General features: G+C 36.9%; 1 protein-coding gene across 17 annotated transcripts in view; it reads right to left on the bottom strand.

The window, feature by feature from the left end:
* Positions 1-15,525, bottom strand: part of ptprf.S (protein tyrosine phosphatase receptor type F S homeolog) — a 325,862-nt gene that overhangs the window by 19,856 nt on the left and 290,481 nt on the right. For 7 of the 17 annotated variants that reach the window (XM_041561420.1, XM_041561419.1, XM_041561425.1 and 4 more), the window contains 8 exons: positions 9,311-9,580; positions 8,380-8,961; positions 8,140-8,273; positions 7,664-7,808; positions 5,873-6,178; positions 4,659-4,852; positions 4,019-4,045; positions 2,943-3,060 (listed from right to left, as the gene is read on the bottom strand). In XM_041561420.1, the coding sequence (XP_041417354.1) occupies positions 2,943-3,060; positions 4,019-4,045; positions 4,659-4,852; positions 5,873-6,178; positions 7,664-7,808; positions 8,140-8,273; positions 8,380-8,961; positions 9,311-9,580 (1,776 nt within the window). The remainder of the gene's footprint in view (positions 1-2,942; positions 3,061-4,018; positions 4,046-4,658; positions 4,853-5,872; positions 6,179-7,663; positions 7,809-8,139; positions 8,274-8,379; positions 8,962-9,310; positions 9,581-15,525) is intronic. The other 10 variants (XM_041561424.1, XM_041561428.1, XM_041561427.1 and 7 more) reach the window with 3 other exon arrangements.

The following is a 15,525-nucleotide window of genomic DNA, read 5'->3' as shown; positions in this document are numbered from 1 at the left end:
ATGGGCTGGTTCATTACAAGTATCACAACCTGCCACTTACCTGTAGAATTATAAATGATGCAGAATTATAAATAAGATGAAATGTATTTACACAACAATCTGCACACACAACCATTTATGCTGGTTTGAATGGCAATGGTTGACAGCACTGCATTCTGAATAAAATTGTCATTACTGCTTCATAAGATACCTATACATCTTACAGTATATTAAAATGCTAGACAATCAATACTTGCAATTTAACTGCTGTGTGCTAAAATCCGTCAGAATTAATTGGGGGTTGTGTCTAACTAAGCAAAGCTGTCCAAGAAAATGTTTCATATCTAGACACCTTGGAATTTATTAAACAGCTGTGTTGTTCAAATTCAAGAGATGGGTTTACAATGAATAGAAAAGAAAAACACGGTTTTTATTTACTAAAATGAAATTGCACATGTAATCTGTAACATTGTTTCTGAGCTATAGACCCTGCTGCTCTGCAGCTGAACTTTATCATGTCTTTCTTTTTCTAAAAAAAAAGCGACAGTATTCTATCAACTCTTCCACAATTGCTCTTGGAGGTTACTACTGAATCCCAGCAATGGAGCTAAACATCATATACTATAGTATACACTAATAAATGTCTACATATTGATACTGTTTAATGAACCAGCACAGAGACTTTACGATCCACTCCCAATCAACAGAGATACAGACAAGTACAAACATTCCTTTCTATCTTATGTCCAGCAATGCTGTAGTTGGGCACAGCAACATGTTCTCCTGACATTTTAATTTCTTTAGAGTTTACGCATATAATCAACAGTGCCAAGCAAGTAAGAACCACTTACAGTCATAATCTCTATTCTTCAAACAGCATCTAGCCAGCTATTTCTGCATTACTAAAGTTCAGATAAAACTGAAGGGCTACAGGTTGAAAGTGATGAAAAATGATCTGAACTTTTGGATGAAGAATACTCCAAAAAATGCTTTTGTTGGATTTTCATCATTAATGACTGCTTAAAAGACCTACTTTATTGTGTGGTTAACACAGAGAAGGGGGATGTAAGAGGAGAACCTTGCTGACAAGCATAACACTTTAACAGGGGATGGCATAAAGAAAATCTCTTCATGCTGAATGTTGAATTTGTTATGGCAAAGCATCCCAAACCGTAGCAATCTTAATAGAGGTATTGGACCTGTTACCGTCGGGGAGGGAATAGGATAAAAGAATTATTAAAGAAAGAAGCGAAGTGGATTCGTACACTGGAAACCCTAGAACCCCATGGCCTTAGCCGTGAATATGACTTACATCCCATTTTTAGATAAACTCTATACTTCGATACCTGATGGAAATTAATCATTTTAAACCAGTTGTAATTTTAATATTTTTATATTTTTATATTTTTCAGAATATGGACTGATCTGTAAGGATCACCAGTATACACAGATATATAAAGACTATGAAATTAAGTCAAACAGATAATTCTAAAAGTTACAGAGAAAGATAAGTGAGACTATGTTAAAACTGTAATTTTTGTTGGAGCACTGAAACAATGTAGAAAAGAGATGGTGCTGTGATAATGAGTATAAATTGTAATCTCACAGATGTATCAGTAATTTGAAAAAGGGCTACTGGTGAGCCCGAAACTTCATGTTTGTTACAGATCTTGAAGCCATGTGCTATAAAAGGCTTTTTAGACTATTATCTTGACTGGAGCTGTGTCATATATTGGAATGTATTGGACCTGTTATCCAGAACGCATGAAACCTGGGTTTTTCTAGATAAGGGATGTTTCCATAATTTGGATCTCCGTGCCTTAAGTCTACAAGAAAATCATTTAAACAAATAAATGCAATAGGCTGGTTTTGTTTCCAATAACGATGAATTATATCTTGGTCTGGATGACGTACAAGGTACCGTTTTATTATTACAAAGAAAAAGGAAATCATTTTTTTTAATTATTTGCTTATAATGAAGTCAATGGGAGACAACCTTTCCGTAATTTGGAGCATTCTAGATAATGGGTTTCCAGATAATGGATCCCACACCTGTAGTTAAAGTTAAATTAAAACATTAACATAGCTCCTTTGCTGTCCATAGTTATGGAGTTAGATACTGGAATTGGGAAAAAAAGGATTTGATCCCAGTAAGTTTAATACCCAGCAATAGCGATATCTGGAAATTTAAGAAATACCCTGTACTGATTTATGTATTTGGGAGCGGTCATTCAACTTGCTCCACTGTTGTTAAATCAAGACTTTAAAAAATAAATTATAGAACATCATCCCACCCAGTGTTACAAAGCTGTATGTAACCAACTGTATCTAGATATTAGGGTACCCTTGTTTTATTAGCAAGGAAAGGCATGGACCTGTTAACACAATTTACAACTAACAATAAGGAATGTCGAATCAGTACAATAGTATATTAATATATTATACAATCTAGCCTATTCAGATGCACTCACTAGGGATGGGCGAATCTTTTCGCCTTGTTTCTCCAAAAAAACAACGCCCATAGACTTGTATGGTGTTGTGCGTCAAAATAAAAAGGTTTTTGATGCCAATAGACTTTAATGGGCGTTGGCAACATTTTGCCGGCTGCAAATTATTGCCGAAACAAAACGGGTCAAATTCGCCCATCCCTAGCACTCACTGGTACCAATTTTACATTGTGCATCAATAACACTTTTCATCTAAGAAATGTTATCATTTGGATATCCTTTGTGTTTTTCCATTCTCTGATAGCTTGAACTTAGATGTCAGAAATTTGTCTTTCAAAAAAGCAACCTTTTGTTGTTAAAAGTAGATGATAACATTATATTTGTTCCAGTTTATATAATCTGAGGGCAGTATTCCACAGGTCATCAAAATATATTCTCAAGGACAACCAACAAGCCTGTGTCTGTAACTGGGCCCAAACTCTCCCTAACAAAGACCGGTTTATAATTTGTTCTTACCAGCTCCTGTGGTGCTAACAACCTTGGGTTTGCTTCTAGCACCATCTCCCTTAGTAGTGTAGGCAGCTACAGTGATGGAATAAGTAGTCTCAGGAGAAAGGCCGGTGATAACAGCATCCTAAAAAATGGAGAAACAGTGTCACACAATAAAGGTACATCAAACAATTGCAATTATGTGTGGGCTCACTAGGGGGAGCTCTATGATCACATTATGGAAGCCAGAATGCTTTACATATTTGCAAGAGAGAAATCTGTAAAATAAAAGTATTGGCTTAGTGCTCTGCAGATCGCTGGTTTTAGAAAGGGAGTTGCAGATGACTAGGAAATGAACTGCAAAAATGAAGAAAAATATGTAATTTGTAATCGATGCCATGTTTTGTATGGAATGCAGTATAATCTATGCTTCAAAAAAGATGACGGACAATCAATTGTGTCCTGCACAAGTCACTAAGCCAAAATTTTTTGGAAACCATATACCATAATGCCCTTAGTATGACAATCACAAAGCTTTATGTCACAAGGGTGGGTGTATTCTTCAGTCCCTGCACCAGCCAAAATAAATTCTGGCCAATATAAAAGTCCCAATAGTCAAGAAACCACAACAACCCATGATCTGTCAGGCCTCCATGCAAATTAATTTTGCCACTCCATGCTCACAAGATTTGAAGGAGTGGATTATGGGAAAGAAGAAAGTCAACAAACCGCAGAGAGTGATAAATTGGGAAATAAAGGACAGACAATTTCCAAAGGAAGATAATTTAAGAAATCAACAAGTTAACCAATGATTATGCAACAGGCACACGACTGTCACAGAGACCAAACTTTGCTTCCCAGATCAGGTGCAAACCCTAGATTCTCACAGCACTAGGAATTCCCAGTAAAATACAAAACTTTGTAAAGGTGCCAATTACTTAATGGGACTTGCAAATATTATTCTCACTAAAGACATAAATTGGAGATTGCTTGTGCTATTTACTATTCAGCAAGAGCTTGACTCTGTGACAGCCTCCTATTCTTCTGAAGTTAAATGCGATCACGCAGTCTGCCCAGAGACACAAGATACAAGGGATACTCACGTAATCTCCCACATCCTCAGGTCTCCACTGGTAAGACAGAGAGAATAGAGGGTAAATGGGTAATGCAGACATGGGGTTTACTGGATTATTAGGCCAAAACAGAAGGGTAACAAGTATAGCTATAAACATATTGAAAAAAGAAACAGTTTTGGCACAGAATCGAGCTAGAAAACAACATCTACAAAGACTAAGAGCTTCCTATAGGCAGATGAGTGGAAAAGGGTTACATGTATAACAAACCTGAGGGGATAACATGCTGTGATGAGATGGTTTTTTGCACACACAGATAATTGTGACAAGGAAAGTTCTGGAGGTATTAATGAAGGCTATGTTTGGGTATATGCATGTAAGATATACATTGCTACCCCTACATAGGAAAACCATGCTTGATGACTGTAGCATAAAACAACAGGTATACTGCAACCAGCTACGGGTTAGAAGGTTGCAGATCAAGGCAACAAGTGGGCAAAGAGAAGGAGGGAGGTAGTCAGACCAGTGGAGACTCCATTTTATGGAGTAAAATAGTATATTCCAAAAACACTTTTTCCAAGGAAGAAATGTAATTTCTTCTTTTTAATATGGCTAAAAATTAAAAGCCTCTGTGTTTGCTAAACATACCTTGCTACTTATCAAAACTTACTTGAGCCTCCGAAAGCACAACATCTTTTATGATGGGATTCCCCCGAGGCTCTCCACCTTCTAGACGAACATAAGTGACTTGATAGCCCCTAATTTGTCCATTTTGCTTGGTTGGTAGCGGAGACTTCCACGTCACACGTACAGATGTTGAGTTTACAGAATCTACTTCAACCTTCCTCGGTGGAGCACTCGGCACTGGAGAGCAAAATTTTTGTCCATCACACATGGGGGAATGAAGTAATTGTGAACAACAAAGACTTTTTGCTCTTAATAACCATGAACAAATTTTACACTGACAGACGTGCAAGGGCCAATTTACATATTCATTTATATCTTAAATCTTAATGGAATTTCCAAAATGCTCATGAGTTGAGTAAAAGAAAAATATGACTTGTGTTGCAGTACCTGCATATTATATATATATATATATATATATATATATATATATATATATATATACACATACATACACACAAACACACATTTGCTAAATAAAAAGCTGAATATCTAAAAAAAAAAAAAAACATCCAAACATTTTTTTCTCTGCATTGAAGCAATGTAGTCAGTAGATTGAAACTTAATTATGAAGTTGTATCTGTCTAAAATGATCACTATAAGCATATACATATGCACAATATAATAACATTTCTGGACATTTACATTTGTAGATATGTTTGGAAATGCTCCTGGACACATAACTATCTAATATAATGCTGACATTGGTCTCACAGTCAGTTTTGTTTCAAGCATGGCCAGGGACAAAACAGGTATTTAAATAAAAGAGTAAAGACTAAGGCTTAGCAAAACACCATGGAGACAAAATAATGCATCATTCTACAAGGAATATCAAAAAGGATTAGGATGTCTCTCTTTAATTTAGATTACTTAATAAACCATGCAACTGGTTGAGAAATTCTAGCCTTGATTAAAACATTGCTAAAACACAGAAATGTTATTATAGCCAAACTGCGGGGACATGTGGGTTGTTAGAATAAAGTCTGCAAAACACAAATCCCACTGCGGTCAGTAAAATGTGTTCATGGTCCAAAAAATAAGCACATCAGATTAGTTGTATCAGGATACAGAGTATCAGTGGAATGGTTATAGCATTTTTTGTGTTGTTTTCACTATGCTACAGAAAAAAAGATTAGAAAAAGATACACAGAAAAGCGGTCCCTTGTGCAGAGAGGTGAGTGTCAGATTTGGTACACTTACCATCCTCATCTGTCCGCACAATGATGGGGGAGCTCTCAGGCCCAGCCCCTATATCTGTATGAGCTCGCACCCACACTTTGTACTCGGTCCATTTTTCCAGATCCTTGATCTCCCAGCTGGAGATATCTGGTGGGATGCTGTCCACAACATGCCGGGATGTGTCCTCCCCAGCCAGGGCTTGGTAGGCAAGTGAGTAGCGGGTTAGGGCCCCGTTGCGGCTTGAAGCTGGAGGGGCCACCCAACTTACCCTGATGCCAGTGGAGCCAAGACTTGAACATTCCACGTCCTGTGGTGGGGCTGAGGGTGCTGAGGGTAAAGAAATGCAGGCAAGGGTAGGGGAATGAACATGACCGATGCAAAATGACAAGGATGCAAAGAAATACTGTGAAACTGTTACCATTATATTTGTTTGTAATTGCAAAAGGGCAATTTGGCCAGTATATAATTCATTTTACAAAAGGGCAATTTACCAAAAATGTAAAATTGGATGCATTTAACAAACCTACATTGTAAAAATTCTGTTTGCTTTAGAAGCTCTGCTACAGTTTACAAGCTGCTGTGTATGTATGGGGCAGCCTTTTAAGTTAGCACTTGGCTATAAGGAACATGTTTATACAACAGATAATTGGTTTGGAATACAATGGTTTTAGCTCTTCCACAGGATGGTAAAAATAAGTCAAATACCATTCACCGCTCTCTACTGAACTATAGAATTTGATGCTATGAATTAATATATTTTAGTTGCGTATACATTATAATGTGTATACATTTTACAGTGTAACTTGTCCTTTAAGCAGCTTTTACACTGCAACAGCACTCACTAAACATAGTCATATTTCCCTCCTAGGTTTACTGGGATCAGTAATAGTTTCACAAACCAATGATAAAACACAAACATAAGCAGAAGCATTCACAGATCATGGAAATAAAGGTATGGGAACTCTGAACAACAATATGCATTCTAAAATTGCTCCCAGCTATGCATGAACAGGACAGTGCTAGCCCAACATTATAGGTAGCAACATTAAAGTATTCAAAGTATTAGGAGAGTATACATTTGGTCATTGGTATCCATGGCAAATTGGTGACTGTTTTGCAAAATGGAAGCCAAACATTGGCTGGAATATAGCTGCACTTCAAATACACTACCTGCACCAATGATCTCTCCCCCTCATATCTGTACACAGGAACCATATCATGGACTTTCTCAGTATTCGGACCCCATTATAGATTGCCATCGGTTCTTCAACAAACGTATAGATCATAGCAAACGGTTTGTTCATGCCCGATTAAAAAATTGTTATATATCCAGGGCTGGATTTACATATTGGGCGCCCCTAGGCCCGATGTCGTTCGTCGCCAATACCCTACAATATCAGCCTTTCAACACTTTAGGTGCAAGCAGCAAAATCAAAGAAAAACATTAGGAGCCTAAAAGCAAGCAAGGGTTCACTGTCCAATCACAGCAAGGACAGCCAACATTTGGTACTGCAGAAATTGCAGAATAACTTCCCTCAACATTAATCCGCCAGCTGAAATGGCATAGGGATAGAATTTGTATCTCTGCAACTACTGGCGTGCCAAAGGTTCACTATCTCTCATATAATGAAAAGATGGGTATAAATGTTTTATTGGTAGGTATCATGCCTGACAGGGTTTATTATTATAGAAGAAAAACTTACCAGTTTTTGCACCAAATACGAAGCAATCATGGCTCATTATAGTCTACATACATATAACTCACTTCAAATATACAGTAGAAGTATACAGAACCTTTCTTTGCATACTTACTAGATTGTGCAGTTCTAGCTTGAATTGCTGGTGTGTAAACCCCAACACCAGTGTCAGACCATGCAGCTAACCGGAAATGATAAAGTGTGTCCGGTTTTAGACTCTCCACAGCGTAAGAGGAGGAAGGGTGAAACAGAAGTTTTTGCTGTAACAATACAAAGTGTAAAATATAACTAAGAAGTAAAGAAATACACTTACTGTAACCTTTCTTGTACAGCAATTCGATTAGACTACTTCCATATATATTGATTGATGATGTTTGGAAGAACTTGCTTCAGAAAACACTTAATGTTTAATTATTTCCTTTCAAGCGTTTCTCCCTTCCACCACTTTTTAACAGAATTTTGCAGGATTTTAATGTAAAAGCATCAGAAACAATTGAAGTTATATCCCTCTGCCATCCTGTTATTAATACACAATTTATAGTTCAGGGAATATGTCAAAAAAAGAAAAGATGCTGGATGGTTGTTACAAACCTGTTCTCCGTCTGTTCCTTCCCAATAAAGCAGCTCATATTTTGTGATGCGTTCTTGTGGTGGTAGAAGCCATGTAAGCAATATGCGAGTGTCGGTCTCTGCTTCTGCCTGGAAATCAACAGGCTGTGCAGGAACTGTAAACACATTATAGAACAGTACTTAAACCACCACTTTCCATTTAAAGAAAGGTTAAAAACCTGTTAACACTTCTATATGTGTCCTTTACTAATAAAAACGTACCTCCCTGCTGTGTTTTGACCTGAATTATCTCAGAAGGTGGTCCATCACCCACAGATGTGAAAGCTAGAACACGGATGCTGTAAGTGGTTCCTGTGGTCAGACCTCCTATTGTTGTCAAGTGGTTGTCAACAACATTGTGTTTTTGCCACATATTAAAAGGTAAATGTGGATCAGTAGTGTAATAAACCCGGAAACCTCTGATCTGACCATTTGGTTCTTCTGGTAGGTCCCATTGAACTAGCATAGTACTGGCACTTAACATACGAGCTTGGACCTTCAAAGGTGGGCTAGAGGGAGCCTGTTCTCCTGTTTGAGCCTCTATTATTTCACTTGGAGGTCCTCGGCCAATATTGTTGACTGCAATGATGCGAAATTCATATTCTGAGAAGGGGCTGAGTCCCCCAATACTGTACCGAGTTGTTGCCACTCCATCAACTTCCTGAAATGGACTTTCTGATGCTTTGGGTTTATACTGAATCACATAATAAGACACTGGGTCTGGGTTGCCAGAGTCCCAAGTTAAAGTGACACTAGTGGCTGTAGTCTCTGTTACCATAGCATCCAAAGGAGGTTTTGGCAATGCTGCAAACAGAAAAACAAACAAACATATTTTTTAATGGAAAACACACCTGAAAAAAAATAAACAAGTTCTTTTACTAGTAGTCTAATTAGTACTATTTTTTTTTGTTACAAGCTAGTACTATTTTTTTTTTACAAGCTAAACCAGTGAATTTGAAAACCAATTGTTAGTTTGGCAATTACAAAGGTACAAATCCCAGCATCTCTTTACAGTTCCTAGAGTATAATTCAAAGCCAAACAATTTTGAACAGAACAAGAACATTACCTCTGGCATGGTTACAAATGTAGTTTTTAACTGGAACCAAAAATGGAACATTACAGCTTCATAATGTATACTAATGTCTTATTAACCTTTCACAGTGATCTGAGCAACTGCTTCAATCATGCCTAATGAGGAGATTGCAACACAGGTATAATTGGCAGACTCTTTGATATTTGTCAGTTCCAAAACATTGCGGCCCACTGGCATGTCGTCTTCTTTGGTGAGTTCCTCAAGGCCAGCCATCCACTTGACATAGGGCATGGGGGCACCCACTGCCACACACGTTAAGTTAACACTGCCCCCAGGCATGACTTCATGGTTACTGGGAGGTATGGAAAATCTTGGTGCCACTCGACGGACTGAAAGAAGTGAAAGAGACAACAGCATTAAAAAGGGAGATGTATATTAAAGGGAACAATCAAGAAAATGAAAATTTAATGTAAGCGTCCTCAAACTGAAATAAGAAACTTTTTAAATACAATCAATTACATATTCTGCACCATTTCTGAATTAATCACATTTATATTCACTATTCCTCTCTCAGCATCTGTTTCTCTTCATTATCTTCTTGCAGCAGTTGGGTGTCAGATGAATGATCCAATATATCTTATAGGGGGCTTCCTTTCCTAGCAGATATATTAGAGCTCACTCAAATAACTGACCGCAGTACAAACAAAATCTAACAAAAAAACTGCACTTTGCACAAATTCTGCATGTAGAAAGACAGGATTTCTGGTGAGCTCGAATACATCTTCTAGGCAAAGGAGCCCCCCTATAAGATATATTGGATCATTCATCTGACACCCTACTCCTGAATGAAGACAGAATGAGGAGAAACAGATGCGGAGAGCAGAATAGTGAAAATAAACTTGATTATTCCAGAAACGGTACAGTTTTTAATTGTTTGTATTTAGAAAGTTTCTTATTTCAGTATGCTGAAGCGAATGTAAAATCCTTATTTTTGCGATAGTTCCACCTTTAACATGTGGTCCTGACTGTCAAGCTAAAAATAATCCAACCCAAAATCATTATTTAAATTTTCTCTAAAAATTTTGTAAAATGATCAGTTTGGACTACATAGCAAAGAAGGAAGAGTAATGAAAACATTATTATAGATTCAACACTGAAAAGAGCATTGCTCAGTAGAGACCAAGAAAAAGGCAATGCAATAATAACACAGCAACTATTTAGTTGCCTCAGTAAGGGGATGACAATAGTTAAAAAATGTTTCTCCCCCAAAACCAGCATTTTGGCAGATGCTAAATGCATATATACCAACATTATGATACAGTTTTTGGGGAAAACAAAAATGTAGTTAAATAAATAAGTGATTTTTTTTTTTATTTCGATATGAAGCATTATATATTAAACGTATCAATGCCCAGTTAAGGAACCTACTGAGAATACTTTACCTAGGTCATAAAGATAATAAAAATGGATATGTTTCAATGAGCAAGCTAGTCTGCCAATTAAGCATTTCTAGTTATATAATATTGTAAGTTGCTCTGGCACTTGAGAAAGAAATAGAAAAGTTGAATTTTGTGTTAGAGCTGCTGAAGGCTACTGAATCTGCATGAGTATGAAGCCAGTGTGAAAGGCTATTGCCAGCATTCAGCATGTGACTAATGTAGATGGAAATGATTTTAGTATGATGACAGTATGAGCTCTAGTTTTTCAACATCCGGACTGCCTGTGGCTTCCGTCTAAATTGACACATTTTTTGAAGAATGGGCCCATCTCACTCTAGAAGAGCATGCAGTGTTCTAGCAACATATTCCAAGCATTCATCCAGCATGCTTCAAGCAGGAGGTATTGGGTTTTATGGAGACATTTTGAAGAGAGTCCCCAATAAAAAAAAAGTTGGGAAGGAGAAACCGTTGCCTTTGAATGTTACAAAAGACATGCAGCAATAGAATAGGATTCAGAACATGCACTGCTAGAAATGGGAAAATAAGGGTGACATTTTATTGTGGAGATAGTGAGGGTCAATATACCACTGGAAAAACACTGAAGAATTCATGTACAGAGATTAACCTCTATCACCACATGCACCTGCATCTTTATAAATCTGGCTCTGACGCATGCTGTTATGAACTCATAATCTTTTATATATAACGCAAACAATGTATTTCATTAACATGAGCATGCTGGTATATTTCATGTTGCAATGTATGGAAATTACAAATAATTTAGGAGCTAATCCAAATTTTAACAAATGTTTTAACAGAGCTAGTAAAATTTCCAAGCCTGACATATCTCTACTTAGCTATAAGGTTATGAGAACATACCATGAATCTGTGGCAAAAAGACTTCTCTAGTAGAAAGAATTAGACAAACACAATAAAGTATAACAGCAGGAGATAAACTGCAGATTGCTGAATAATTTAGTCTTTTGCATGCAGTTACAGTATTCAAAGATGAGAAGCTGGGATATATTTCCCAAATCCATAATCTAGGATGCCCAATTCACCAAGAGGGTCTCACATTGCACTCACTGGTGATCTCACTGAATTAAAAGACTGAATTTTTCACCCATGAGGATATGAGGAGAATTTTACCATCCTGATAAACATTTGGGAAGGTGGTATCCCTTTACACTCATGTAACCGCAGAACGCAACAGAAGGCAAAAGTATGAGAGTTGCCAGCGATGAACAACCAGTTATCATGGAACAATTTGTAACGTGACCACTTGAACCATCAGGAAGAGAGACGTCTATTTATTATAAGCAGAGATATTGTATATTTAGTGTGGATATATTTGTCTACCTAACTACATGTGCACAAAACGAAAAATTAATAAGTACTACATATGGTTCTATTATTACTTATATACGGTTTATACATTTTAAAATGACCTGAATGATCACCTGTGCATATTTGGGTCTCCATAACAAGCAATTCGGTTATGCATTGAGTAACTGATCCACCTAGCTGTTTACATGCTTGCACTCAGTGGCATAACTAGAGTGCTCAGTGCCAACTTGCAGCCGCTTCCCCGCTGCAGGTAAGAGAGCGGCTGGGGGGAGGGGGTTCTTGTTGTTACCTATAGAGTAAGAGGTCTGCTTACTCTATAGTTACACCACTGCTTACACTCCCACAACTTCCAAAAACTATCAAGTCCACTTTTAAGTCTGCTGCATAATTACAATTATGACATGAAATTTAAACAAGTGCATACTCTGCTACAAAGTGGGCATCTTAAGCCAAGCTATAAGATGAAAGTTATTGCCTCGCTCAACTGAAATGAGGAGGCAATAATCATTTGCTCAAAAGGCTCAAAATTATTATTTTATTTTTTTTATTGCAAGGACAAGACAAAAAAAAACTATTTTGAGGAATCTATCTTGCATAGCTTTTTGAGACCTGTGTCCCTTGCAGCTTAAAAGGCAAACATACACATGGCTAGGACAAATGGAACATTTTAGAAAAGGAAAAATATTAGTTGAGGGCATTTAGGGCCCCATGGGATACCAAAGTTCTGGAATTTAACTCTACATCTAATCCTAAATCCATAGCATGCACAATAAGAAGACACACAACTTTTGCTTGCTCATGAAAGAAACTTTTGACTGGACTGCACAAATCACTTCAGTCTTTCATGTGCATAAAAAATGCAGATACTGCCAAGAGATTTACATATTTAGCAAGTCAATTCCTTTGTGCTCAATTGATAAGTTTTTAGGTTTAAACTTCTGTAGCTGTTGTAGCTATAAGGAATATCTTAAAACGTTCTTTTTTATCTTGTGCAGATAACGAAACAATATAAATGTATTAAAGGCATGTGAGCCAATATTCTAACTTCCAGTTTTTGAGGAAACATTTATATAATTTTTTATGTATCTTTTCCATTTCCAAATCTAGTTAAAGACACAATGCACAGTTAACAGATCAGCAGATAAACTTTTAATACTCTGTTTTGGAAACTCCTCTATTTGACCTACTGTATGCTGTATAATTTAAAGTGAGAAGGTTTTTATCAAAGGCCCCAACACAAGTGCACATACATATTTCTCTCATGCTCATTTGCGGCAGATGACCAATTAAAATTAAACTAGTAGAATGGGCTGTGGAGAAGGACTATCAGTGGTTCAAGCCTTGTGCCTATGCTGTTGTAGTTCTATGCCACTGGTTTTCATTTACCTTGATCTATTCTTATTGTTAATCATCCAATAGCATCAATGGAATAACTTAATTTACCTTGGCCCCTCTGCAAAAAATTGTGGAGCCTTGACTGACAGATCTATCTAACAGCATAGCTTAAGGCAGGATGGATTACAGAACCTTTCTGGGCCTCCTGTCAAAGTCACTATATGCAAGGCAGTCTGTATGTTAACCCTTTGCTTGTTGTCTTTTTTAGGGAGAGGAACGGAGGAGAATGATGTATAGCCCTGTGGATTATGCTGGCATTATATAAATAAAACATAATAATTGAAACCTGGTAAATGGTAGAAAAACATTTTAGAGTTACACTGTGCCTTCATTATACTACTATAATCACTGACATTGCAAATTTGGTGTTAGCATTATGATTAATGTAATTGCTTTTTCTCCCATTTGCCAAGAGAAGTAACCTGGCAGTAAGTGAGGATATTGCTATAAAGTATGGGGCAGTATTAAGAGGAAGTAATATGCCATATGCATAACCTTGTCCATGCAAGGCAATGTGGATGCATCTCTTGTTGGAATAAATACTCATCCATTTTATATTATTTATGTTTCTATATATCACTATATATGGCTGAGCACTGGTACTGGAGTGGAACCAAGTGAAGGAAGAAAACCTGCGAGGGGTGAGTTTGGACCGGCTATTATCTATAACAGCTATGTAGGCTAGTAAAGAACCATTCCTCTGATTATTTCCCCTATAGCGCATCATCTTTATTTTCACACTCCTTATGCATACCACTACTTTAACTCAACAGTCAGACTGCCTGAGACTCCAAACTCTGATGGCAGTCTTCTTTTGAAGTTGGAAGATGAGAGACCTACCTGTAACAAACTAGGCAGTTTTGACTATTGGAAAGGAGTCTGACCAAATCAGTATAAAATCTAGCCTGAATAAAGCCTTTTGGTTTCAAGAGCCTGCCTTAAAAACATAACATCTATATATTAAAAAACCAAGTTACCCTGTAATTAATAATTAAGAGAATATGTATGACTGAAAATAGTAAATTACTTACTTGTACATGGGTTATACTGTTGCATTTAACAGTTATTCATGCCTGGGCATTCTGGCACACCAGACAAACCTTACAAGAGGAAAAGAAGGGTCTGCCCTAAAGAGCTTACAATCTAATTTAATAAACAAGTATAGTTGGGACTGGCAACAACATTTTTTTAGACAGCATTTTGTTGGGGCCCTAACCATTTTTGTATTATATATCAGGTGCAAATTTAAAGTGAAATTATTTGATGTGACAAAAGTCTAGGGAACCATATATCACTTGTTACTCAGATGTGCACATGCAAGGTCCACAAGGGTCGTTTGTGCTCTGCAATTTGCATTCGTTCAGGGAAATTTCTCAGATGAAAAGAGAGAGGGGAGCAGATTTGCAGCACATAGATAAAAGAACTCTCTAATATATGACCTTGCAGAGCAATAATTAAATGCCTGGGTGAACAGAGCAGCTTCCAGGAAAACAGTTGAGAGAAGTGTACGTGTCATTATCCGCAGCAAAACAAACACTAAATTCTCCACTGGGGGCCAAGCTACTGATCATTGTGGAATTGCAATGAGCAACATGTGTTAAAAAGAAAAAATGTTACTGAAGAGTAATACTTGCAATAATACAGAATTGTCAGTAGTTAGGCACTAGCATGCATTGCCATGTTAATATAATTGCAAAACCTGCTATCAATTGCTTTAATTTTCTTAATTATGGACTATTTCTGCACTAATTATACAAGTACTTTGTCTATTTAAAGTGAATTGCAACCCAATGTTTGGCAATAATGAAAAAAAAATGTATTCTAAGCAACAGTCACTACATAAAGTTGGTTTCTTCAAGAAACACTAGCAGCGCAGAAAGGGACAAAAATACTTTAATTCAGTGCTGCGAAATATGTTGGCACTCTATAAATACTTAAACGTTAATAATAATAATTTACAAAATTTATACTGAAAACGAAATGGAAAAAAAATGCTTAAAAAAATTAAGACATGGGTACAGTAAGTTTCCTCTAACCACCATTAGTCTGCATAAGAATTATTAATTTTTGTATGAAGAAAAAAGTGAGTTAATGTACTGTAATATTTTGTGTTGACTAAGGGCAGGAATATAAGTTTCCTCACAAACTCTAAA

The sequence above is a fragment of the Xenopus laevis genome, chromosome 4S, assembly GCF_017654675.1.
Source record: "Xenopus laevis strain J_2021 chromosome 4S, Xenopus_laevis_v10.1, whole genome shotgun sequence".
NCBI classification, from domain to species: domain Eukaryota; kingdom Metazoa; phylum Chordata; class Amphibia; order Anura; family Pipidae; genus Xenopus; species Xenopus laevis.
This window is presented reverse-complemented; position numbering and strand designations above follow the sequence as displayed.